This window comes from Panicum virgatum, chromosome 9K (assembly GCF_016808335.1).
Source record: "Panicum virgatum strain AP13 chromosome 9K, P.virgatum_v5, whole genome shotgun sequence".
NCBI lineage: Eukaryota > Viridiplantae > Streptophyta > Magnoliopsida > Poales > Poaceae > Panicum > Panicum virgatum.
Window position 1 is genome coordinate 9,194,190 of NC_053144.1, and position 14,924 is coordinate 9,209,113.

The window sequence follows — 14,924 nt, forward strand, 5'->3', positions numbered from 1 at the left end:
AGCGCCGCCTGGGCCGGCGTCGCCCCTGCTCTCCGGCGCTCGAGCCTGTTGGGCCTTCTGGGCCCCTCGAGCCATCTCCTCCTGGAGCTTCGCGGCCTCCGCCACAATGTCCACGACGGGCAGGGGCTGCAGTGCCGTGTGTGGTGTGGCACGCGCCCCGGTCTTGAGGGCCTTGGTCGGCGCAAGCAGGGCTGCATCCCTGGCGATGGCCCCGGAGCTAGTAATCGGGGAGGAAACGATGAAGCCAGCAGGATTAGGGGGTCGATTGAACGAACGTGAAGAATAAAATCAAAATCACTTACCCTGACCGGGCGCTCATGCTGCGCTTGCCTGAGCCGCTCCTTCGGGCCCGCGGCAAACTAACACCTCTCGACGGCTGACCCGAGGGTGTCGTCCTCGGATTGGCCCGGAGCCTCGAGGCCATCTGTGCGGATGTCTCTGAGCTCGCCGCGGACCCATCGCCCCCCGTCGACACCGCGGGTGTGGATGTCCTCCTACCCGTCGCCGGTGGAGATGACCTCTGCCCTGTCGCGGGCGTAGTCGACCTCTCGCCCGCTGCCGGCGTGGGCGACCTTCGTCCCGCCGCTGGCGTGGGCGATCTCCGCTCCGCCCCTACGAGGGGCGGAGCCACCAATGACCCCGGTGTGAGCCTTGCCTCACCCAGCGTCACGGGCACACCCTCGTCGCCAGCCCCTCGATAGACCGGCGGGGAACCCGCGCCCGTCGCCGCCTCGTCGTCGTCCGAGAAGTTGATCTCGACATCCGAGGAGCCCTCCTCCTCCTCGGTGGACTCGGGCGTGGCGGGCCGCGGATTCCCCTCCGCATGTGCAATTTTGCACGTCTTATCGTGCTTTTCCTTCCGCTTCCTCTTCCTGGCGGCGGCCGCCTCCGCTGCGTCCTTCTGCTTCTTCACCGCCTCTGCGTGCAGGTGGTTGACTTCGCGTTCCTCCGGGACCGGTGGCCTCTAGGTGTAGCCCCTGCGGCTCAACCCCTGCGAAACGCAACTCACTCAGAATCAGGGAGTGGGGAAAGGAGAAGCACAAATCGGCAATGAATTGAAACTGGAACTCACCACAGAAAGGTACCCCACCTCGGGGCGCATCTTGATCTTCCAAAGATCCTCGGGGTTGTCAGGGAACTCTGCCACCGCGTTCCTCGCCCTCCGGGCAGCGATGTCACGGGGGAGCAGCACGAGCGATGTCCTCGAGCCCGAGGCACGGGCCTCGGGGGTGAGGTCGAAAATCGGCAGGCTCCTCTCCGTGAGAGGAATCACCCTCTGCCGGTGAAAGTTCGCGATGACGGCTGCCGCCGTCAACCCCTTCCTCGCCAGGTGCCGCAACGCCTCGGTGAGCACTTCGAGCCTGGCCTGTTGCACTGAGGGCGATACCCCCCAGTCCCACTTCTCTGGCCTCTCCCGGAGCACCTTATTGGTGAACGCCGGGAGCCGGTTGCCGAAGTTGCGCAGGTAAAACCACCCTCGGGTCCACCCGGCGTTGTTCGTCGTCATCCTGTTGGGGATGTACAAACTCCTCCGGGTTGGGCGCAAGTGGAGCATCAGACCGCCGGCGCGGGCGAACCTCTTCGGCTGGCCCCGCACGTTCTCGATAAAGAGCTCTCCTTGGAACAAATGGATCGACAGATCCCAGTGCGCCTCGATCCCCAGATACCCCTCGCAGACAGCAACGAAGACCGCCGCCTGCGAGATGGAGTTGGGGCCGAAGTTGTGCAGCTCCACCCCGTAGTACTCGCACAACGACCGCATGAATCTGCCAACGGGGACGCCGAATCCCCGCTCGTGGAGTCGCACGAGGCTCACGACGTAGACCTCGGGGGGATTCGGTTCGGTCTCCTCCGGCCGCGGGGGTGTCCACGCCGGCCGCTTCGAGTTGATGTTCACCGACAGCTGTAGCGAAAATGGCCTCTCATGCCATATTTCAATATAATGTTTTGGCGATTGATGACACACGCAACACTTGAACTAATGTGTGTTGCTTAGATGATATACTCAGGCTTTTAGGTTCAAGTGATGACAAAGAGAAGAGAGGCGAAGCTAGGCCCGAAGGGCCGCCCCTACGTTTGAACCGACGCCAAGCAAATTACACACGTCGGTGCATTGACTTGAGCATTTCTGGGAGTTTTAGTATCACCGGTTAAACCGACGTAAGGCAAAATGTACTCATCGGTGCAATGACAGAGATGGCCTGCGGGCTAGGGTTTGGCACCGGATGAACCGACGATAGGAAGTTTGAATACGTCGGTGCAATGGCAGAAGCAGACCAAGAAAAATGCATACATCGGATGAACCGATGATGCACCGGTTAATGGCGTCGGTGCAGTTGTCCAGAGAGTTTGTTTTTCAAGGATCAGAGGACAGTTGCACTCACCGGTTAAACCGACGCTAATATTACATACACCGGTCGATTGCGTCGGTTGATTGCCTGTACACGTAACGGCTAGTTTTCAGTGGGCAGTTTAGTATCACCGGTTAAACCGACGATGGCAATTTGGGGAGCATCGGATTAACCGGTGTTAAGCACATTTCTGGCAGCTTTTCTCCAACGGCTATATTTGCTTGTGCTGCCTATATATACCCCCAAGGCCGCATCATTTGAGTGTGCTGGAGTTCAAAGAAGTATACAAGAGCTAAAGATCATCTCCAACCACCATAGAGCTTCATTGTACATCATATAGGCTTAAGCACACTTGTGAGAGTGCTTAGTGCTTGTAATAGGGATTAGTTCTTGCGAGAGCTCCCTTGAGAGAAGTCTTGCTGCGGCAAGCAACTTGTGATCCGTCGTGTGACCCTCCGTCTTGGTGTGGAGTGGCAACGACACTTTGTGCGGGGGAAGAGGAGGCCCCCTCCTTGGTGGAGAAGCTCCGTAGTGGATTTCGGCCGGGTGACCGAGAGAGACGGTGGCGGTGCACGAGACTCGGTGTCTTGTGGGCACTTGCCTTTGCTTGCCGGCATCGCCATTGGTGGCGTAGTGCAAGACGGTGATCGGAAGAGCCTCAGTGTCCCGTGGACGTAGGCGTTTATGCCGAACCACGTTACATGACCGTGTCTACTCGGGAGTTTGCATCCCTCTTGCACTTACCTCTTTACTTACCGCATTACGTTTCCGCACTTACTCTACCTTGCATACCTTTACTTTCCTAGTTAGTTTGATTAGGATTAGCTAGGTTGCAAGTCTTTTTAGGGGTTAGTAGAGAGTAGCATAGATAAACCTTAGTCATAACTAGCATGCGTAGGACGTGTTAGGTTTATCTTATGCAAGTAGTTTGAGCCCTAGGTTAAAAAGCGATTAGCGACCCTATTCACCCCCTCCCCCTCTAGGGTCGGACACCCCGGTGATCCTTACAACAGCAGCCTGTCGTCGACCAGCTGCTCCAAAACCGCCTCGGTGGCGGTGGACTTCCCCCACGATAACGGCTCCTGGACATCCGACATCGCTTCGAACCGCAGGGGGTGCGGGAAGGCAAGCTTTACAGTGGCTAAGGTGCGCTCTCGCTCTCTCCTTCTTCCTCCTCCCGCTCTCGGCTCTGGGCTCAGGATGCAGGGGAGGCGGAAAAGGCAGGGGAGACGAAGGCAAAATGGCCAGGTAAGCCCAAACAATCCCCTTTCCCCGTTTTTATCCATCAAAACGGGCGGATTCTCTGCCGTGGCCCGAATCCGCCGCATTCAATGCGGTAGATTTTGCTGTCGCTGACGGCTGGGCCCCATGACCGTGGAGTCCGCCATTAGCCTTTCTACCTCTTGTTTGAGCTCATTATTTTCCTTAGCAATGAGATCATCACATGTTTCTACAATCACATCCTTATTGCAAGGGGTTAGATCACAAGAGGTAGACGCATCTACCTTGATGATAGGAATACCACAAGGAATATTGCAAGGAAAATATTTATCCGATGATGATTCACTTTTAGATTCAAGACTCTAATATTTCATTTTAAGCTCTTCATGCTCATTGTCTAACAAATTGTATTTATTTAGCAAGTTCTCATATCTTGAGACAAATGAAGCATGAAGTTTTTCTTTAGCCTTGAGAGTTTTGATTTCTTCATTTCGTTTAGTGAGATATTCTTGTTGATTATGGAGGAGTGTTATCATATCACTAATTTCATTGGTTTCAACATCGGATTCATCATTTGAGGAGGAATCATCACTTACATCGTTATTACCTAGTGCCATAAGACACATGGGTGGTGGTGATAATCTCCGAGGGCGATGGGTGGTGGAGCTCTTGGAATTTTTCTTGTGACTTGAGCTTTCACCACTTTTCTTGTGCTTGTAGATGGCGGAGAGAGCTTGGGATCTTGACTTGTTCTTTTTCTTCACCATCTTCTCCATCCCAACCGCACTCCCTCTAATGAGTGTTTTGTACCCAAGCTCATAGAGCTCATGTACATGCTCGGCAATCTTGCGGTGGTGGTATAGCACGGCCCTTGGATATTCTTCATCACTTGAACTTGATTCATCATCACTATCTTCATCATCCTCTTCTTCTTATTCACTTGAGCTTGATGAGTCTTGTCGCCTTGGTTGGTGCTTGTATGAGTGCTTGGCGGCGAGACTCTTTTTGCTTGAAGAAGAGATGGACTCTTGCTCTTTCTTCTTTGTCATTCCCATACTATACTCATGGGCAATGATTTGATTGATGACTTGGTTGGGTGTAAGCTTGACCAAGTCTTCTTTTTGCAAGAGTGTGTTGATGATGTCGTAGTCGGGCTTGCGAATATGCAAAATAGAGTAAATGCACGCAAGATAGAGTAAATGCACGCAAGATAGAGTAAATGCGGAAACGTAATACAGTAAGTAAAGAGGTAAGGGAGAGAATATGCAAACTCCCGTGAAGACACCAAGACACACGATTTAACGTGGTTCGGTTAGGACACCAAGTCCCTCCCTACGTCCACGGCCACTTGTCCAACACGAACAAGTGTGATGCAGAGTCTCTCCGCTTGATCACCGTCTTGCGTTTGCCACCAAGGCTCCCGGCAAGTAAAGGCTAAGTGACTCCAAGTCACCAAAACAAGGCCACCGCCACCGTCTCTCTCGAAGCGTCACCCATGGCACCGTCTTCACTATCGGAGCTTCTCACCAAGAGGGGTCTCCTTCCCCGCACAAAGTGTCGTTTCCACTCCACACCAAGTCGGAGGGTCACACGACAAGTACAATGATTGCTTGCCGCAGCAAGGCTTCTCTCAAGGGAGCTCTCGTAAGAACTAATCCCTATTACAAGCACTAAGCACTCTCATAAGTGTGCTTAAGCCTATATGATGTACAATGATGCTCAATGGTGGTTGGAGATGTTCTTCAAGTGTAGTTAGCTTTCAGCCACTCCAGCACATCCAAATGACCCGGCCTTTGGGGTATATATAGGCCACACACCCCAAAAGAGCCGTTGGTAAAAGGCTGACGAAATCCTTTAACGCCGGTTGATCCGACGCTCAGTTTATGTCATCACCGGTTTAACCGGTGAGTGTATTTTCCCAGCAACTTAGTCGTTACTGCAACAATGACTACTTGATCAATTGCACCGATGCTCTTGAAATCAACGTTGGTTTAACCGGTGAGTGCAAGCTCAGAAACCCCCTGAAAAATGGAGTCTCTGGACAACTGCACCGACGCTCACTTTGCCTTGATCGTCGGTTTAACCGGTGCCTGTAAAACTCCTGCTGTCTCTTCGGCCTCCAAGTCCATTACACCGGTGAGTGTAAAACACCCAACGTTGGTTAATCTGGTGCCAAGTTCAATGCACCGATGAGTACAATTTGTTCATCATCGGTTTAACCGGTGATAGCAAATTGTCTTCGTCTTGATCTTTTCGACTTGGATTTCTTCACGGTCTCTTCAATTCTTGTCCCTTGGACCGAAGAGGCGGCCCTTCGGGCCTAGCTATGCCTATCTTCTCTTTGTCATCACTTGAACCTAAAAGCCTAAGAATGGTCATCTTAACAATTATATTAGTCTAAGTGTTGTGTTGTGTATATCAATCACCAAAACATTATATTGAAATATGGCATGAGAGGCCATTTTCGCTACACCCGCATCTCAGCCTCGCTCGAGGGTAGCGAGCCTGCCCTCGAGAGAGCGGATCGTCTCCGCCTCGCTCGAGGCCACCCTTCGGCGGAAGGGACAAACGGTGGCTGCGACCGGAGTCTCGTCCGCCAACTCCGGTCACTGCTCCGCCATTCCGGACGCTGTGGCGACACTGTGGGAACTTGCGACGTAGTACAAGACGTGCTCGGCACTGCTCCAGCTACTATACTGCCAACTCCCCATACCTCCTTCGTACTTTCCCTTCCGCGGAGCCCTCGAACGGCATGGGCAGGACCCTCGGAACGCTGCCACGCCATGCCTGGAGGATGGTACCCCCCACAGCAACGACCATGCCGCCCGCTGGAGCCAGGACGCCGGCACGATCTCCGCCCGCGCCCGCGTCTGCGTGACATGTGGCGGCTCCGGACCCCTCCCGAGCAGCTAGCTGAGCCGAGAGCTCGCGGGAGTCCAGATGGCACGTGGAGGTCCCGGACCCATCTGCGGGAGTCCGGATGGCACGTGGAGGTCCCGGACCCACTCGCGGGGGTCCTGGTCCGCGGCCACAGGTGCTGAGCATTTTCCACCTCTGGGACACGTGGTGACACCGGACCCGTCCCCGAGCGGGAAGCGGGTCCAGGACCGTTGGTCCGATGAGATGGAGTCAAGGATGATGCCCAGGACGACTACCACGACCGGCGCCATACCCCACAGTGTACTTCCCACAATACTCGATCACTGCACCCCCGCGATTCGGGGAGAAGACGATGACTTCCATGATCCCCAGCGCATGTACACCATCCCTCCTTGTGTCTATAAAAGGGGGGTCGGCCCACCTTTCGGTAGAACACAACGCTTCGCACTACTAGCAGAGCACATACGCTCCTCTGAACCCCGATATTGGCACTCGCCTCAATCAACTCCTCCTCTAGCGGAGACTTGGGAGCTTCCCTCCCTCTCTCGCCTCGCTTGTACCCCCCTACTACAAGCACCCCCGGTGCAAGATAGTACAGTGCTCTCGCACACCCCTTTGCTGGACGTACGGCCACACGGCCGGAACCAGGATAAACTCGTGCGTTACTGTATTGCCTCTTGCATCAACATCTGGGACGAGAAACACGCAGCATCATCACTGGTTGGGTCCGGACCGCCGGGTCGGGGCACCGACAAGCAATAAATAGAGTAGCCTCCGAGATGACATGGAGAGGAGAGAAGTAGCTAACTAGCTAGTTGTTGATGGTCGCTAAATACCAATTTTGACCATCAAATTCTGCATAAAAATGAAATGCAATAGCAGACTAACAAAAGATTAGAGTTCCATTGGGTGCAAGGGGTCTCCAGCCCCCTGCCCTCATGGAGCCCCCCCCCCCCCCCCCGACACACACAAAGCGCCTCCCATATTTTTCAACCATGAATGGAGAATAATAAGAAAAAGGAGGAGAAGGAAGAAGAAAAAGAGAGAAGGGAGGAAGAAGAGGAGAAAAATAAGGCCCCTACATTTGCCACTGTTAGGGTCGACCGCTAGTGAGCCAAGAGAGCCAATTGTTGCTATTGGACTCCCTCAATACCATTAAAATTTATATGAATTCTCTCAATGCTATCAAAATTCTTTGTTTTCCTGGACTGCCAAATTTGTGTTTCCTTCCAAGCTATTGCCGTTACCTGACCGTTTGAAGCGGGTTAAGTGGGGAGAAAATGACAATATTGCTCTACTTACGGTCGTCATGTATTCCGCATGCCTTTAAGAGACTTTCAAAATGATCATATTGTTATGCTTACGGGGTGACATTTAGTACCGATCAATATTTTGACCCGATACTAATAAATGGCTCCGGGGGCGTTCAAATTTGGACTCGGTACAAATATGGCTCCCGACCTTATTTAGTACCGGTTTTAAATGTGACTGGTATTAATGTCTACCTACCAATGCCCAATGTTCTAGTAGTGTATAATTTCCGGTGGCATTGAGAAAATTTACTCTTGGATCATTTGCATCCATACATGTTTATTGCGTGAACATGGCTGCATGCCGCATATATTGGAAGCAGCAAGCCAATGACTACCAAGTAGATTCTGTGTCCTATGGGCTCGCGCGCATCTGTTTACTTGCTCATTCATGAAGCTGCTCTCCAATAGACAATCTATAAGTTTCTCTGCTCAACCACATGGAAGGCTAAGATTTGGTTCACCGACAGGGCCTTCATCGCAAAAAAAAAGGAAAGAAAGAAAGAAAAAAAGAGAAAGAGACAGGGCCTTCCTCGCAGTCGCAGGTATCTTTTCTTCAGGAGTACTGGTCGACGGAGCTGGTGCCCAGGGTTGAGACCTGCGACGGCCAGCGAGTTCGTCGAAAAGCTGGAAGCATATGACAAGGAAGGCTTGGTGGCGACGCAGGTGGTGTTCCAGGAAGCGTCCCGCATGCCAGGGTGCCATGCTTACACTTTGCTGGAACGAACACTAGCACACGGTTTACATTTCCCAGCCTTGTAGCAATGCGCCCTGGCTTTCAAATTCGTGGCATTAGCAAGTGAATTCAAAAGAGCCACCGAATTTCAGTGCTCTTAGGCATTACTACAGTTTACACGCCCCAACCCACAACCTTGTTCAGGCGTCCAAACCTGTTTTCGAGGGCTACAGGCTCCACCAGCAAATGCAGCAACAGAACCGCACACAGCTCACGTCACAACGCGGCTTTCCAGGGGCTTATAGTATCACAACATCGCCTACTCTACTTGCTGCAGGCGCAACACCCCGTTCAACAGTGTTTTCCAGGGCATCTGTGCAAAATATCGCCTGACATGCAGCCAAAACACAGCGCCGGCGCTCAGCTGGTGAGCGCCGCGAGCATGCCTCCACTCTTCGTGGGCACCACGACCTCCCAGCCAGGGCCTTTCAGAGGGATCAGTGGTGCGGCGTCGGCAGCACCAGGCGGCCCAGACAGGTCGCTCCGGTCCATCAGCTTCAAGAGATCTTCGTTGCTGATGTCAGTCTGGATCATCTTGTCTTCCTCGGCCTGCTCGTCCCTGAGCAGCGCCAGCAGCTCCCCTTCCTGCATTAACATGGAAAAGTTGTATCAGACAGAGGTATCAGTGACAATTTTCTCATTGGCATTTACTTCGTTTGCTGTCCAATATTTCGGTGTCGAAGATCTGAATAAAAAACCACCCCTAGCTTTAATATATACTTAGGAGATAGGATGAAGCTATGACCTCTAAGACGTTAGGCTTTGCTCTCTCTTGTTCAAACTGTCCCCTCCCTATCACCACGTGCTCCAGTTTCAACTTCCCAAAAGCTTTCTTGATGATCCGCCCCTGCAATGATGAAAAGCTGAGTAAACCTAAGAGTAGGCCCAAGCAACTAATCTGAAGATACAGATCATTGAAAAGTACCTCAACAGAATGTGATGTTGCCAGCCTATAAACATGCACTGGGCGTGTCTGACCAATCCGGTGGCATCTATCCATGGCCTGAAGATCCATCTGAGGATTCTGATGTATGAAGAAAAGTACAGAAAATTAGAACTAGCAGGTAAATGAGACATGGATACATGAATAGCCAAGAGCCCAGGAATGTAGTCAGCAAGAACATGCCAACATACGAACATTTTGATTCATGGAGTACAACACTAATGATAGAAAATTACCCAGTCGCTGTCATATAAGATACAAGTATCAGCAGAAGTAAGGTTGATACCAAGCCCACCAGCCCGTGTGCTCAGAATAAAGACGTTCAGATTGCTATTCAAGTCATTAAATTCTGCTATCTGTAATGGAAAAAAGTAGCAAATGAGTTTTGTGAAGTGATGAATGACAAACAATAACCGAGAAGTAAATAAGGAGCAACACAAATGCACTAAAATACAGCTTGCTACTTTTTTAGTGTTCACCAAATGACAAACTGTTTTACATCATCAGATTTTATTAACTAAACAATAGCTAAACATGGGCGTCTTTTAGACATGCTGATTGTTAAATGGTAAATTGAGATCCCTTGATCACAATCATGCTGAAACACAGGCAGTATCACGAAAACAACATTACACTATGTGTCAATCACCAAAAATATGATTACCAAGGGCTCTCAAGGATGCAAGTTATATAAATTTTGGGTCATTGGGTCGACCCAAAAAGTTAATAAAATGAACTAGAATAGCATTCTGCGTAAATAATTTGGGAGGAAAAATGAACTAGAGTGGCACGCCATCATAATTAATTAGCTGACCCAAAAAACACTATTGGGTACCCACTTGCATCCTTACTCTCAGTTGTACTTCAAGAATGTGCAATTCAACAAGTGCTTTCAGAATAGTGCAAGTAAGAAGTCATTAATGGTGCATGGTGGTGCCATGGCACATTACAAATTTTGTACATTAGCAAAAATCCCAGTAAAATACAACCAAGCATCATGCAATTCCTCAGAGTTTAGATGCTCAAAGAAAAATAGTAATACATTTGCACAGGCTAGCACATTACCTGCCTCCTTCTCTCTTCTAACTTAACACCACCATCAATTCTGCAAACGTCGAGGCCTTTTGAATCTAGGTAATACTCAATAATGTCCAAAACTTTTGTCCATTGTGAAAATATTAGAACCTACAAATATATACAGGTCGAACTAAAGTTAACATCCAAAACTAGAAGGGAATAAAAAGACAAACTTTTGGTTGAACTAAAATTAATGTGTGCTTGGATATAAATACAGCTAAAACACAACACAAGAAGAGGAGAAACCATATACCTTGTGCTTTCGTGCGAGTAGCTTAGTTAGTAATCTGTCCAGAAGCTGAAATTTGCCACATTGCTCTAGAAGCTTATCAACAGGTGGATACAGGCCTGCAAAAACAAAAATACATGATAATGTAAAGAGAGATTAGCAAACAAGCACAAGGTTATAATTGAGAAGTAGACAAACTTGTTGTTCCAAATGCAGCTTCCAAAAGATCAGGATGACTGCAATTCTTCCTTAGTTGAATAAAGAGACTATTTAGCTTTGCCTTAATGCCAGGTCTCCTCAACACTACAGTACACAGACAAAAAAAAACTGTCAGAATAAAGGGTTATTAATTTATACTCATGATGGACTGTATGTCTGCAGATGAACATATGTAAATGTAATACCAATATCTGTTTCTTTGTTCAAGTAGACATCAAATGTTTTCTCAACTAAGTGATCCTGGATTCGCTTCTGAAGTTCGGTCATGTTAGCATAAATGATTATCTCTTTCTTTCGTGGAAGCATCTGCTCTACATCCTCTTTCATCCGCCTAAGAAGGAATGGACGCAAAATGGCATGAAGCTTTGAAACAACATGAACCCTCCTATTCTCCTCAGGTTCTTTTTCTTCACTTGCTTTTCCAGAAAAATCAAACCTTCAATAAGACAGGTGACACCACAACAGAGGCAGCGAGTCAAATATAATGCATGGAATACTTAGCAACAATTGTGATATTGTAATTCAGCTATTTAGTTGTTATTATATCTCTGAAAGATGGGAATATTACTTGGAACCATAAGTGGATTTGAGTAAGTAGCATGTCAGAACAAATAGGGCAGAAAATGCATTGTGAATCTCTGTCGACATTTAACAGAGGCTGCAAAAGATATGACGCGTAGATGCACAATATAAATCAGCATACATAAGTCTGCTGACCATGAAATTGAAACATTGAATTTCAACTGATGTAAAAGTCTTATGCACAAAACATCCCAAGCATAAAATTGGAACAAACAGCATTTACTAGGCTCTATTAATTCACAATCTTTCCATGTACATTGAAGCATGGATATGAAACTGATAATTTACTTGTGTACTTTAGCAGATTGCATTGCAATTTTTTACCACACAATGATAGTTTTCTGAATCACAAAACAGTCTATATGAATCTGAAAAATGACCAAGCAAAATTATATAAGTTATCAATAGCAGAACAAGCTAAATGAAAGTGAAGCCAAAATGGTAAATAGGAAGGTTTGACTAAATAATTATCAGTATTAATACAAGGCAAGAAGGCCTCAAGATTGCCATTGGTAAGATGACTGCAAAAATGCTGAAGCTGAGACAAGAAATGGGACATGTATAAGAAGATCAAATGGCATTGGTTGCCAAATGAAGTGATTTAGCAAACCATACCATGATTCAAATTCCTGGTGTGATGAGAATATATCAGGCAAAATGAAGTTCAGGAGGGACCACAGCTCTGCAAGATTGTTCTGAAGGGGTGTCCCAGTCAAAAGGAGCTTATTATCCATCGGAATGCGCTTTATCTCCCTTAACAATTTACACTTAGAATTTTTCAAACGATGCCCCTGTAGAAATCATATAACTGACATGTAAATACAAAAAAGGGGGAAACTGCCATACAAAGGTAATAATTTATAGAATTTGCTTTTCCCATCACCTCATCCACAACAACATACTTCCACTTATAGTGAGCAAGAAATATCGCATCTGACATGGCCATCTCATATGAAGTCACTACTATCGGAAAATCAGGGCTAACAGCATCTTTCGTTTTAGGCATGAATTTTCTTCTTATCTCAGCCCTGGCCACTTTATCTCCATGATAAATGATACTAGTAACAGATGGAACAAACCTGGAAACAAGTCTCATCATTAGAACATCAATGATAAGGACTCTAAAATAATGCCTTAAGATAATTACCTTGAGATCTCATTGACCCAGTTTGAGAGAGTGGACAAAGGAGCGATTACCATGTATGGACCGTGCATTCCTTTCCCTTTCAGATGAGCAAGAAATCCAATTGTTTGGATTGTTTTCCCAAGGCCCATCTGGTCAGCCAGTATCCCATTGAGCCCATTCTGCCACAATGAAATTAGCCACTTCACACCCTTTATCTGGTATGACTTCAACTTCCCACCAGTCATTAAAGGCACAAGATTGGCTTGCTCATTTTTCCACCTTTCTTCTTCTGGGAGAGTACAATCGTTAGCAAGGCGTTCTTCACGAGATCTTGTAAGCATGGCTGCCACTGCCGTCTTAGCCTTTTTCTGAAAAATATTTTATTTAATATTTATGGATGTCAGAACAGAAATAACAAAAAATGTAATGCTTTATTCTGCGAACATTAGTTTTCTGTTGATCCTTCTTTACTTGTTTACGAGCTTGCAGATCCCAGAAGACCAGAACATATGTGTAAAAGTTCCATAGTTCTATAGCCTACTAGATCAGAAGAAATCAAGAAGTTTAAATCAAACAAACCATGCAATGTACCTGTGCTGAACCCATCCTTGAACATTTTTCAAATATATTTTCAGAGTTTATTAAGTATAACAGAAAGATGCTACAACAGAAACATGGCAGCACATCACCATCCCTACCATAATTCCCATACCAAAAGAAAATTAACATGCTATTGGTGGAGGTCCAAGTGAGCAGACGAGACATTTTATTGTAGTTAGTAATTATATGTCCAACATAACATCCGTACAATCCATCTATAGAAAACATTAAACTCAAAAATTACAAGAGACGGGGATAATTTAATGAATCCTGCACTCACATCATTGTATTGGGGCACAGCTTTAGCTTTCCTCTTCCGGCCACGTCCTTTCTTCTTTTCTGCTGCTGGTGGCTCTTCAGCTTGAGGTTCAACAACTTCCTGCTTAGCAACCAGGTAATGGCATTAATCGTCAGCAAAGGAACAAAAATAACTATTGCAAATAAGCATAAAAACTGCCAGCATCATGAGAGACACATACATCAGCGATTTGATCCATTTTCTGAAGTAAAAACTCCGAAAAGAGCTGTGTCTTCGTCAGCAACTCATCTAACTTGCTATACCGTGTCTCAGGATCAAAAGCAAGTCTTGCAGCTTCTTCCCTCTTCCTGGTTTCCTCTTCTTCCTCTGCCTTAACCCGCGCCTCCTCAAGCTGCTCCTCTTCCTTCTTCATTGCTTCTGTGATCAGGGATGCATCGCCATTCTTGGCCTCAAGGTCAATAGGCATAGATATACTTTCATCAACGAAACCATCAACTTCCTCCTCCCTGACGGGCTCCAGAAGCTGCTCTTCCTTCTTAACAGGGTGCACACTAGCACTATCAATTTCAAGGTCAACAGGCAGGGACGAGCTTGCATCCACAAAATCATCCGAGCTCTCCTCCACTTGCTTAGTTGGCTCAGTGGCAATGGAGGCGTTCCCGTTGTTGGGGTCAGAAATTTTCTGATTTTACACAAAAAAACATGGTGTCAGCAACTGCATTCAGGCCAAAAGGTAGAAATGTTTGGAAAGCTTCGGCACGCAAAATGCACAAATCTGCAGCCCAGAAAATCACCTCGTCCTCCAGAACGGATTTAGGAGAATCTGCCGTGGCAGCGGCGGGGGCGACTTCCGCTTTCACCCCGTTCGGCATGGCGACTACCACCCCTTCCATCATGGTTCTCCCACCAGATCAAGCCCTGCCGAAATGTTTCAGAAAAGAATCCCAACTCATCGATCGGTCTAAAAAAACCCAAATCATGGATCGATCTAAAACCCTAAAACCCATTTCATCAGATTAGTACCACCTCAAACCAAGAGCTAGAAACCCTAAATCAGGAGTACCAAATTAGAAACTCAAATAGGGAGAGCCCGACGAAGCATGCAGAATCTGCACTCTCAGAGTGGGGATTCAGACAAAACAAAATGACGTTTCCCGGATGAACATCCGAACAAGAGAAACTTGAAGAGGAAAACAAAATACCTTGATTGATGCTTCCCCAAGCACAGACAACTTATCAGAATAAAAGAAATCAGAGGAAGCCGAGAAATGGTGCGAGTGGGGAGAGGAACAGGGGTCGAGAGCACGAGCAGTGGCCTTAATATTATTTTTAGTAGGCGGCGAGGGCTCTTGGGAGGCGAGAGGGTTTCAGGCGGGAAAGTTCGAGGAGCG

At 47.9% G+C, this 14,924-nt stretch overlaps 1 protein-coding gene across 3 annotated transcripts; it reads right to left on the reverse strand.

The window, feature by feature from the left end:
- Positions 1 to 8,179: 8,179 nt before the first annotated feature.
- On the reverse strand, positions 8,180 to 14,896 carry LOC120649936 (ATP-dependent DNA helicase DDM1-like). 3 transcript variants are annotated; one of them, XM_039926870.1, is made up of 15 exons: positions 14,736 to 14,896; positions 14,328 to 14,451; positions 13,754 to 14,215; positions 13,555 to 13,653; positions 12,696 to 13,042; positions 12,432 to 12,627; positions 12,164 to 12,339; positions 11,152 to 11,402; positions 10,946 to 11,050; positions 10,772 to 10,866; positions 10,507 to 10,626; positions 9,678 to 9,797; positions 9,424 to 9,522; positions 9,244 to 9,345; positions 8,180 to 8,389 (listed from the first exon to the last, which is right to left on the reverse strand). In XM_039926870.1, exons 2-15 carry the CDS (start codon positions 14,427 to 14,429, stop codon positions 8,195 to 8,197), a joined length of 2,469 nt encoding a protein of 822 aa, XP_039782804.1. In that variant the 5' UTR covers positions 14,430 to 14,451; positions 14,736 to 14,896; the 3' UTR covers positions 8,180 to 8,194. The 3 variants fall into 3 exon arrangements, with proteins under 3 accessions (XP_039782804.1, XP_039782803.1, XP_039782802.1); XM_039926869.1 differs by lacking the exon at positions 8,180 to 8,389 and adding an exon at positions 8,509 to 9,083; XM_039926868.1 differs by lacking the exon at positions 8,180 to 8,389 and adding an exon at positions 8,509 to 9,083 and having other exon boundaries at positions 9,244 to 9,522.
- Positions 14,897 to 14,924: the final 28 nt, after the last annotated feature.